This window comes from Leptidea sinapis, chromosome 11, assembly GCF_905404315.1.
Source record: "Leptidea sinapis chromosome 11, ilLepSina1.1, whole genome shotgun sequence".
In the NCBI taxonomy this organism is placed as follows: domain Eukaryota; kingdom Metazoa; phylum Arthropoda; class Insecta; order Lepidoptera; family Pieridae; genus Leptidea; species Leptidea sinapis.
Window position 1 is genome coordinate 11601987 of NC_066275.1, and position 12714 is coordinate 11614700.

The window sequence follows — 12714 nt, forward strand, 5'->3', positions numbered from 1 at the left end:
TCCAACAGACTTTTACATAACTTATAAATCTTGAAATTTTTATTCACGGTAAATCACAAAAAAGGTCGACGTACCCGGAAAACAGTCTATATTATCATTTAATTATAATAACACGGATCAAAACAATATAAAATACTGTAATAAGTTTAATATATCATCATTATCTGGTACATGAATCTAATATGAGCGCGTGTTTTATGATAAACCTGATAGCAGAGGATCCGAATAGAAAACCGACCTTCAGCCATCTGTTTAATGATTTTTTTCATTTCATTTATTCATTATTGATTAATATCCGGACGACCGAGCCTTGCTCGGATTTTTAAGAATGTACAAAACTTGAACAAAAAAAAAAGTAATAGGACATCTGGATTCGAACCGGGGTCTTCTGCTTTCCGGATCACCCAATGTCCCATCTGAGCTATAATAGTCTTGTATATAGTGGCGAAATTTACCTTTGTATTCTAATGTTATTGTAGCTGTTTCTCATTCAAACATGGATAAAACCATTTTTTTAAATTGAAACCTAGCTAGATCGATTTATCACCCCCGAAATCCCCTGCATACTTAATTTTATGAAAATCGTTGGAGCCGTTTCCGAGATTCAGATTATATATATATACAAGAATTGCTCCTTTAAAGATATAAGATTTAACATGGCACTAATTCACAGATCATTTGCCTGAAAACATTTTGAGAGTTGATTAGTTAAAGAGCATACCTGATACTCAATGATATCACTTATTGAAAGTCAAAAACTACCACTCATTCGATAAAGTACGCCTCACACCTGAGAACGTTACTTTATTCTAATTACAAACATTGCTTCTTTATAGGCATCATAAATTTACAATCTCAGTTTTGTTTTAACGCGTGCGTAGGATTAGGAATTATTTAGTTTTATTATATTACTAGCTGACCCGGCAAACTATGTTTTGCCATTTGAATTTTAAGAGTTAGACCGCTTCTTGGACATTGCAACATTACTTTATATTTCTAAAATAAACGTAGCCTAAGTCGATTAGGCAGGAATTGATGTACATTTTATATTTCAACCATTATTTTTTCAAGCAAATTGTGTGTTTAGTTAAACAATTTCAAACTATTTTTATTATCTTTCTCAAATTTATTTTTTGTTTCGGATCTTTCGATCGGATACTACTCTACTACTACTATTATTAAATATCTAACAGAGATAACAGACTTATTATTCAATACATTAACGTTTAGTTTTTTTTTTTTTTGCATTAATACGACACGTGTGTAGTCTCATTCGCTGCTTTATAAGATAGCTTCGTCACTTGAACATTACGTAAAGGCGATAAGTTATTATTAACATTAATAGATGTTTGGTATGATCTTAGGTTATTTATATTCGAAAGACATAACTTCCATAATTCTTCCTCAAATTGAATGATTCAATAGTACATTGTTCACTAAGGGGATAAAATTATCGATTCTTAACGAGGGTTCAAATTGTAAAAGTAAATAAATAATAAGAAAATAAATTTGTAAGGCACGAGAAGAAGTCGATGGGCGTCAATAAACCCGTGAAGTGAAATCAAACATTTCCCTGAGCAATATAATATGTTAATATAATACAGTGCTTTATAATGAAAATAATAAAAAATTTCAAATTTTATCATAACAAGCGGCCGAGTGCGGGTCGGACTCGCCCATGAAGGGTTCCGTAGCAGCAAGTAACATACTTAATATAAAAGTTCTTGTAGTTGCAAGAAAAAAAATATAAGAAACCTCAATATCATTTTTGAAAACCTATCCATAGATACCTTCCCCCCACACGGGTTTGATGAAAAAATTTTATTGAATTTCAGTTCTAAGTATGGGTAACCCCCAAAATTTATTGTTTTTTTTTTTTCATTTTTGTGTGAAAATCTGGCTGTGACATACGGACGGACAGACAGACATGACGAACCAATGAACGAACCCTAAGAACGTATAAATAATGTTTGAATTACGATCTAAAGCCGACTTCTAGGTTCTATTATTGCCATTTATTATATGCAAATCGTATTTTATTTATCACTGAAGAACAATAATTATAATGAAACAGCGTCCTTGGTCTTGATATAGCGGAGTTATAATGTTGAGTACATCGTAGTAACATAGATATTATTATAATAATGGAGCTGTTATTGTAAACGAACATAATTATTAAAAAAAATCACTCTTATTACAACCCTTTGAAAATAAGAGATACAGTCAACCCTAATCCTTTCGAAAGCGACAAAACCGTATGGTACAATTGGACGTAGTTATGCAAAAAGGACTCAAACCAAAGGCACTTTTGGTTCATAGGTATTTGAAGTTTCAGCTCTTAATATAATAAAAAAACAGTTTCCGTGTATATTTTAAGAATAGGGTTTCCACAAGGTACATGACAGTAGTACTATGGCATACTTAATTCTATTTTGACCAAAGTGTGGTTTGAGTCCTTTCTGCTTAACTACGGCCAATTATTTAGTTTTATTATATTATTTAGAGGGGAAAGCCGACAAAAGGTAAAGAATATTGTCGCAGTGATTAGAAGAAATATGGAACCGAAACCAGGTTCTTCTTTACAATTTGTTATGTTTTAAAAGTGATATCCCTCACTTTTGGGATTAATTATACAAATTAAATTTGTAAGCAAAATTTATGAACGATGCGGGACTCGAACGCGCGACCTCTCGGGTTCCGTCCGAGATCTCTTACCAACTGAGCAACTTGTTCAACTCTCAAGTATTTCTTAGTTGCAGTGCGGTCAGTGTCCATAAAGAAGTTTCTTCAAAATCAAGAGGTTCAAATTGATATGGGAAGAAAAAATTGTGATAAAATTTTATGGAATAGGGGGGCAAACGAGCGTTTATAAAATTCCTTTGAACACTCAAAGTTTGTGGATCAAAGATCAAAGAATTCAAAAACGAGTGGTTGAAAACATTACTGTCTTATTCTCACAAACTCCCTGCTCGTTGTGATATATACAAAACAATATTTTTTAACAAAATTATGTAATCAATGAATTATTATTGCATTAAAAATTTGCTTAATGCCATCTGATGCAGTGACAATACGATCCAGTCGTAACAAATTGCAAAAGGACCTTAAATGTGAAAAACATTTCCAATAAAAAGAGATTTATAGATGGAATAGCTGCCATGTGCCTGTAGTCACATCGGCACCGACAATTATATTTTTTCGATACAAGGTCGCACTCGATTATTAATATTAGAATATATCGCACCTGGCAATCGTGTTGTTCATGATAAGAGCTGACAAGTTGGCTGACGTACTCCCAGACCTCGCCTGGTGCAGTCCAGGGCGCTGGGGCTGCCTCGTGCCTCATTGCGCATCACAAACACCACAACACACCGATTTATCACAGACACACACACACACTGGCTCTGTTGACGAGCTATTAATATTGTTTTATCCTCAATCACGCACAACTAGGCCGCGATCCAAATAGCGAGATCTAAACCGATTAATACTTGCTAAACACCACACATACACACTGACAACAATTACTGTTTGTAAGACAAGGCGGTGTCAAGTATATTATTAATGATGATATTTAAAACAATAGATTTTATATAGACGCGTATGTTTAATTCATGTGAGACTCATTATGTAGAGTTTGTACGGTGCGCAATAGAAGCAGCGATTTGCAGTGATGCGCGCAATCACAGAACGAATCCATCTGCCGTGCACAAATGGCACTGATAACGTCGCGACCTTGGATCGCGCTAAGCGATTGATAAGAGAAATTCGGCGGTGGCTACAGCACGCGAGCCTCTGTGAACTCTTATCGGCTTCGTTTAAATCAAATAATGTCGCGACACACGCTTTAGATTATAATTAATTATTTAAATTAAAAATACAAAAAACAAACGAATGCATCTGTCTCTAGAGATACAAGGCAGCACTTGAGTGACACTTTAGAATGATGATGACCAAAGGCGAAAATTGTTTTATGATCGCGGTATTTACAGCGAGTACAATCGCGCACGCCGAGTCACCGCACATACACCGCAGCGCACAGAACACAGAACGCGCGCGCGCTTCGTAACAAGCCGACTAATGGCCGGCGCGACGCATATTTGCGACCCCCACTCTGCCACCGTGCGAGCTATCAAACCAGTTTACGTGAAAAATTGTTAATTCCCGAGGCGCGGGTGACGACCGTTCGCGCTTTCCTCACCGTACGCTCGCGGGGGAAAATCTCAGAAATAACACCCCCCCTCCCATTCTCTCCCCCCGGGACCGGAAGTGCACAACTGCATGCACGCGAGCCAAACGCACCCACCGCCTTAATTAAATGCTACACGCTCAACGCTGAACACTAACCCTCCGAATTACAATAATACACTACGCTTCGACACCTTTTTGCTGTAAAGATTTCACTATTCAAACTTTCAAATTGAAGTACTTTTTATGTATAATATAATTTAATCAAAGTCCTTCCATTCAGAAAGTAAGGTAGTCCGGACCTCAGTAAAAAGCGCAAGAAACTCTCTAGTTGTACTCATTAAGAGAGTGTGCGTGTAATCTTTACGCGCGATTGAAGTAAAACTTAATTATAATTAACTTCAGGAATAATTAACATATACATATATATATTTTTTTGCTTATCTGAAAGCTCATAGATAAAATATGTTATTTTCGTTTGCCCTTGTTTGTCCCACCTATTCTAGGACATCTAGTATATATAACAAATATTCATAAAAAGGTGAAAGACAAGAAGATTTAATTTATACCTTTAAAGATATACTTACATTAATTAAAGCCGTGTTATTAATAAATAAATGAATAAAAATAATTAAATTATTATTATCGCACATCTATACTAATATTATAAAGCTGCAGTGTTTGTTTGTTTGTTTGAACGCGCTAATCTCTGGTACTACTGGTCCGATTTGAATGATTCTTTCAGTGTTGGGTAGTCCATTTATCGAGGAAGGCTATAGGCTATGTTATTTTTTTCAAAATTAGGGGTCCGAAATAAATTGCTATTTTGCAGCACAAGGTGTAAAATCGAAAACCTATTTTTGCGTGCGCTGCAAAAACTATTGACAATAGAACAAAATGATGTACTACAGGCTATAATATAGGCAATATTTTATTACTTATAAAACTATCGCGTGAATTATACTTTATATGGCAAAACAACGTTTGCCGGGTCAGCTAGTATCAATATAACGTTGTTATTGAATCGAATTTGGCTCTATGGGCTCGGACCTATTGCCTGTCCGATGTACGAAGATAAATTAACGATTGTCTCAAACGTCAGACTGAGAACTTTTATTTTTTATTTATTACAAAGTAGTCATAAATGAACAAATACACTTGGAGATTTACAAAAAATGTTACTGAGCAATTTGAGACAATTTTTTAAACCATTAAATTATAATGGTTAAAAACTTTTTTCTGCCGGAAGTACTAACGTTACTTCAGTCAGAAAAACAATTCTGAGTTACCCCCAAGTCACGCCTAGAGAAGTTTTACTTCAAAAATTTATAAAAATACACCACTAGATAACTCGAAAGGTTCTTTACAGATTCAAAATGACGTACTCTAGCAATAATTCTGAAAGAACAATAACTTTAATGTATAAAATTTTTGTGTGTGTTATAATATAAAAAAATTACTAGCTATTACTTTTATTGATATTTACAGATTCATTTAAAATGTTACTAAAATAAGTCCAGCAATTTTGGAGTCCATAACATACAACGATTATATATCTAATCCTAGTTATGGAATATAAACAGATACACTCAGTTTTAAAAATTCTATTAACGAAGCCGCACAATTTAATAGATTGGCCGTGAGCTAAATCTTCACGTATGTATCTACTATAATGTGTAACCACGGTACAACACATACGTCACACAACTATGTATTGATAACGACGTGAATGCACATTTACTACAATATTTGCTCCGGTCCACGATGAAATTACGTTTAGAATTACTAAGCCGATCGATCGACGCCATTAGGCTCAGGATTCCAACTAGCGCAACTTTCTACGTGCGGAATTAATCAAATGCCTGAAATAACTTCGACGCCTACGAATTCATCTGAATCATTGAATTCTGTATCAATGCGTCTCGCGATTTGAAAATAATCTTACATATAAAATTCTCGTGTCACAATGTTAGTTACCTTACTGCACCGCAACGGCTTTACTGATTTTTACCAAATTTTATATGCATATTCAGTAGGTCTGAAAATCGGCTACTATCTATTTTTCGTACCCCTAAGAGATAAGGGTTCACCTTTAACATTTTTTTTAATTTTTTTGTCTTTTTTTTAAGTTTATTTTATTATGATTCAGCATTAAAATATACATACAACTTCAAATTTTCACCAATCTACGATCAACACTTACTTTTGTATCGCGATTTTAATATAATTCTAATCCATCCACAGGCACACAATAGAGTTGCAATATGGCAATCAAAAATAATGATTATTACTACAATAATTTTATGTACGATATATTTGGTAGGTCTGAAAATTGGTAGTCATCATATACCCTAAAAATTTTAATTATTGAATTATTTTATTATCTACTTTATATGGCAATACGTTTGCTGGGTCAGTTAGTTGTTCTATAAAATGTTACAACAGCTCATGAAGGTTCTACGTGGAACATCTTCAGGGACTGACTCGCCAAACGCTGGAAAGATCTCACCACAATATGATTTTGTGAAACTTTTAGCCGATTACACTCAAGATCACCGCATTTATAGCATGTTAAATAGCAATTAATTCTCGCATTCTTTTATTTTCTTTAAATCATCATCTTTGAAGAGCTTGTCATCGCTAAAGGCATTCAGGATGCATTTTTCTTTCGACTTAACACTGAGGATTGCCGGGTTAGTTTGTACACGTGGTACATTCCAGGCTGACGACTGTTCGATATGAAAGCGTTACTATATATTATATTTTAGTGTATAAACTTTAGATTTAAACAACATTTGTCGTGTACTTCGCTGGTGATGTGTTTAAGCGGATATAGCAGACCGTGTCGCGTGTAAATCCGTGCCTAATATGTTCATAGCACTGTCATGGTATGGCATGACATATGGCATATATGGCTATAGATTTCGTGTGAAACATTATCAATACTGACTAAAGAGAGAGAATTTGCAATAAGTATGTCTTTATAATCACCATTATTATTATCTTCGCGTATTGACGATTAGGTTTGGTCTAAAAAGGCAGCTGACTACATATGAGGAAAGGCTATCTCACTTCAAGTTACTGAGCCTCGAGAGTCGTCGCAAATTGCATGGCCTAACGACTTTATACAAAATACTGGATGGCACAATTTCTACTTCCCTCTTGTCGAATATCCATCTAAGAGTTCCCAATCGGTCTTCAAGACATGAACAGCCTTTTATCATTCCGTTCTGCAATAATAACGTGTCCTTCCATAACCCTATCTATAGAATTTGTCGTCAATACAATGCACTACTACTCGAAATCAGTGAAGTACCTGACATCCACAGTTCATCTGTTTGTAAATGGAAATCTAGTTTATATAAATTCCTTAATTAGTTTAAATTTTTAAAAAAAGCATCATAATATAACTACCATAATTATTCACTTCTATTTGTCCAAATATATATTCTCTCTATCTTTTTCTTTTATAATACTACATTACCTAAAGTTAGTTTTAAAATCGCTATTTCTGTTGTATTTGCATAGTTATTAACTTATGCTAAACATGCTGAGTACACACCCTCGTGGAGTTGCAGCCTATCTTGTATTTAGCTGATAGTTTATTTTTTTTATTAAGTATTTGTTGTAATTCTGTTGCGTGTACCTATTAAATAAATAAATAAATAAATTATGATTTGGACATAGCTTTCAGATATAAAAATACAATACAAAAAAATAGAAACACCTACAAACAAGCAATTAAAACAGATATCAACAATTATTACAACTAGCACGCAATTTACGTATTTAATTACTGAGTAGTTTTTTTTTTTATAACGAGTATGTGAGGAAAAACGTGACGTCTGCGACGATGATCTAATCTTATACAAACGATATTTTAACAAATTTACTCGATCGTGAAGTTTGATACGGTTGAATTGATTCTATAACTCGAGTCCGGGCAGGACAAAATAGTCAACTTACGGCCGTTCCCAATAGACTATCTACAGATAGAGAGTAATTACTACCTTCTACTGTCAGTAATTAGCTGTCAATAATCTGAAGCTGTCCCAATATACCCGATAAGTCATTCTTATCGCCTTATATTGGGACGCGTGAATTACAATTTCCATACAAACTTCTATCGCTGGTAAGCTATACGTCATCCCATTGACAGACAGCGTGTACGGATAAGGTGAGTTACCGTCGATAAGTTTATTTGGACAGAAAAGTCAACGATAGTTACGATTTTTATCTCAAGTAAGAGATAGGCTGAATATTGGGAACGGCCGCTAGAACAGAAGAAGACTTGACGAATGACGTAATAGATAAATCTATACATATCACAGAAGTGAAAGTGTGATCAATTTTATTAGTAACCTTTACCAGAAAAACGTATTTTAACAATTCTTTTGAATTTCGTAAGTAATATTTGTTTTGAACATTTTCTGGGATTTTGTTGTAAAAGCATACACATCGCTCAACAAGACTAACTAACTCAAGTAAGCCGAGTAGTAGGGAAATACATTTTGTTTGTTTCTGGTGTTAAGATTCAAGTATCTCTAACGTGACCATACGTTCCGCTTTAAACGGGACAGTCCCGCTTTCTGTCTCGGTGTCGCCAGCGAGGCTGACATAGTCTCACTTATGGAAAGCAGCAGACTAAACAATAATATAAAATGTATTTTTTCCCGCTCGAAAACAGTGCTACGGCGCGGGCGCTCCTGAGGGAAGCTAGATTCGCGCGGGAAGAACACCCGACATTTTATAGATATTGTGTTTAGTGAAAACACTAAAATCTTTCTTTATTATTTAATTCCGCAGATGTCCCGCTCTTGCGAAAATATAAATGGTATGTTAATTATCTCCCATAACCGACTTCCATATGCCACTGCGATAACATATATACCTGGTAAGGACTCTCAACCTGGAAGGATTAATACACAATTTTTCAAATTTTATTTGTGTACTAGCTGACCCGGCAAACGTTGTTTTGCCATATAAAGTATAATTCACGCGATAGTTTTATAAGTAATAAAATATTGCCTATATTATAGCCTGTACATCATTTTGTTCTATTGTCAATAGTTTTTGCAGCGCACGCAAAAATAGGTTTTCGATTTTACACCTTGTGTTACAAAATAGCAATTTTATTAAGGATCCCTAATTTTGAAAAAAAAAACATAGCCTTCCTCGATAAATGGACTACCCAACACTGAAATAATCATTCAAATCGGACCAGTAGTACCAGAGATTAGCGCGTTCAAACAAACAAACACTGCAGCTTTATAATATTATAGTATAGATTAATCCTAGAAGTGAGGGTTATCACTTTAAAAACATAACATATTGTTAGTTATGTTTTCATTAAATTGAGAATTGGTGTTTCATATAAACTAATATAAACTGTTTTCATGCCCACAGTAGTTACGTCACTAAACGACCCTGACAGATTACCAACGATGTACATTATTCATATTAATTCACTTTCAACAATTACAACTTATCTCTATTCAAATTCCAACGAGCAAATAAATGGGGTCCTTTTGAAACTGTTCAGTTAAGTGTGCGGTAAATAAGAATATTACACATCAATATTCATATTAATACTGGATTGTACCAGGAGTACAAAGGAACCGGGATACCTTTTGGAATTCAGTCTCCTCCATATAAGTAACCCTATTCATAAACATTCCCCTAGCGGAAAAAACCCGAATATGTATAAAGGGGTTATAAAAGACGCGACAAGTTAAATAGTCTCACTCGCCTAACTTCATAAAACGTAAATTGTGTTTTTAGTAACTTGAACTATTACATATTATTAGACTGTGTTAATCCAGGTAACTTATTACTCAACAAGTAGTTGCCCGTTGCATTGGCAACTAAAGGTTTTATCTCAATAAATATGTTTATTATGAGAATAATCATTAACAGAGAGAGTTGAGATATTGAAACATGCAGGGCCAGCCTGTCAGCCATTAACGGCCGTTCCAAAAATTCAGTCTATCTCCGGCTATGACCTACTTGAGATAAAAATCGTAATATCGCAATAAACTTATCGACGGTAACTCACCTTATCCGTACACGCTGTCTGTCAATGGGAGGACGTATAGCTTACCAGCGATAGAAGTCTGTATGGAAATTGCAATTAACACGCGCGTCCCAATATAATGGCGATAAGAATGACATATAGGGTATATTGGGACAGCTTCAGATTATTGACAGCTAATTACTGACAGTAGAAGGTAGTAATTTATCTCTATCTGTAGACAGTATATTGGAAACGGGCATAGTTATAGCACGGACGCACGCCAAGAAAGGGAAGTTATATATATTATGAACTATTTAAAGATAATGTATAGCTTAAAATTTAACAACAAAAGCATGACGCATGTACCAATGATTGCCTTTTTTGATCATATTTTAGGGAAGGCTCACAACGTCACTACGAGAATGACAAAGCCGCCTTCGAGAAGTTAATCAAATAACAAGATATAATATTTATAATATATACTATCTAATTTACATTAAATACCTCACTTTATAATAAAAATAGAATATTTTTCTGAAATTCGAAATTCTCAATGCCATGTTTATTCATAACCAAGCTCTTTCATCATTTAAATAATCTCTACATGGTAACAAATTTCTTCAATACGTTTTCGTCTGATGCTTTGAACTTGTTAATAGACATTTTTTTATGTCAACATGAGCATGAAAAGTTGTCTTTGTTTCCAGTACATGAATACTGGGAATGATATTATGATCATATTAATAATATAATATCTTTCGCTTCCTATGTTTTCTTTTTATTGAATTTTTAATGGATATATACCAATTTTTAATACAACACGTCATAATTTCATAATAATCAAATTACGATTTAAGCGACTCTCATTTTTTTTTATTGAAATTAATATTCTTGATCCTGTCCTTTGCCCTGTGCTTCCCCGGGGCGATGTGATACTACAGGGCATGAATGTATTTATAACCAAGCTCTGTAGTACCGATTGGTGGCAGAAAACAGCCCTGGTTCGATGCGTCAGTCAAAGCAGCATCTGATTGCAAAAATCAGGCATATCAAACCTAGGTTGCCGCGCTGGGCTGAAAGGATCCGAACTGCAAAGTTCTAAAGAGAAAATATAACCGTGCCTCCAGATTCTTTAAGCGGCAAATCGCCCATGCGAAACCGAATCACGTTGTCAAAATCGGCTTTCCAGTTACCCGACTTGAACACGCAAGTTCTCGGTCGTTGTCGAAAGCTACTCTTGGTAACTTCAACCAGCCGTCCCTGCCGCCGTTGCCGATGAGGAATGACACCCTGGCCCATACGGCAAAAGAGCAAGCCGATCTTCTGTGGGCTCTTTTCGCCTCACACTCGATTCTTGACGACAACGGAAAAACACCGCCGACCATCCCGCGGTGTCAGAGCACTATGCCTGAAGTACAGTACAGACAGAAAACTGTTCGGCGTGCTCTGTCTTCGTTGGACGTCAGGAAGTCGAGCGGGCTGGATGGCATTTCTCCAATCGTGCTTAGAACGTGTGCCCCTGAGTTCACGCCGGTGCTAACGCGTTTATTCCGGCACTCTTATTCAAAAGGTGAAATCCCTGGATCATGGAAGTCAGCCCTTGTCCATCCGATCCAAAAAAAAGGAGACAGTTCGGATCCGGCAAACTACAGGCCTATTGCTATTACCTCCTCTCCAAAATAACGGAGAACATAATTGCCAGCTCTTGGCTCGACCGACACTACGGATTTCGCCATGGTCGGTCGGCAGGCGATCTTCTGGTATACCTAACACATAGATGGGCGGCTATTGAAAGCAAAGGGGAAGGCCTGGCAGTAAGCCTGGATATAGCGAAGGCTCTTTGATGGTGTATGGCACCGCTCCACTCAAAACTTCCATAATTTGGGCTTCCCGAGAGCTTATACAAGTGGACCTCCAGCTTCCTCACTAGCCGCAGCATACAGGTCGTTGTCGACGGTCATTGCTCGAACCCGAAGTCCGTGAACGCTGGAGTGCCACAGGACTGTGTGCTTTCTCCCACGCTGTTTCTTCTGCATATCAATGATATGTTGGACACCTCCAACATACATTGCTATGCAAACTACAGCACTGGTGATGCCGCATACACGGGCCATGCAGGTCTCTCGGGAAATCGTCGACCAGTGCCGGGAGAAACTTGTGTCTTCTATCGCGTCCTCTCTTGAGAAGTTCGCGGAAATTGGGTAAATTGAACCTTGTCCAATTTAACCCACAGAAGACTCAAGTTTACGCGTTCACCACAAAAAAAAATTGTCGTATCACCGCTCTTCGACAACACTTCCCTTACAGCCTTGCTAAGTATCGGAATACTGGGTCTCGAAATCTCGAGCGATTGCCAATTCCACGGTTATCTGGAGAGCAAAGCCAAATTGGCTTCGAAGAAACTGGGCGTCGTAAATAGATCACGGCAATACTTCAAGCCGACCCACTTTTTAGCGCTCTACAAAGCGCAGATCCGGCCACATATAGAGTATTGCTGTCATCTCTGATCTGGT

The 12714-nt window shown here is 36.2% G+C and overlaps 2 protein-coding genes across 6 annotated transcripts in view; one reads left to right on the forward strand and one right to left on the reverse strand.

The window, feature by feature from the left end:
* The window catches only part of LOC126966829 (uncharacterized), a 93134-nt gene that overhangs the window by 74939 nt on the left and 5481 nt on the right, over positions 1-12714 (reverse strand). The window contains exons 1-2 of one of the 5 annotated variants that reach the window (XM_050811086.1): positions 3893-4044; positions 3245-3527 (exon numbers count right to left, since the gene is read on the reverse strand). The exons of 3 other annotated variants lie outside the window; for them this stretch is intronic. In XM_050811086.1, the coding sequence (XP_050667043.1) occupies positions 3245-3346 (102 nt within the window). In that variant the 5' untranslated portion in view covers positions 3347-3527; positions 3893-4044. Of the gene's footprint in view, positions 1-3244; positions 4046-12714 lie in introns of those variants that run through there. One more of the 5 variants, XM_050811085.1, reaches the window with a different exon arrangement.
* The window catches only part of LOC126966874 (tRNA-uridine aminocarboxypropyltransferase 2), a 42892-nt gene that overhangs the window by 13871 nt on the left and 16307 nt on the right, over positions 1-12714 (forward strand). The window lies entirely within an intron of this gene.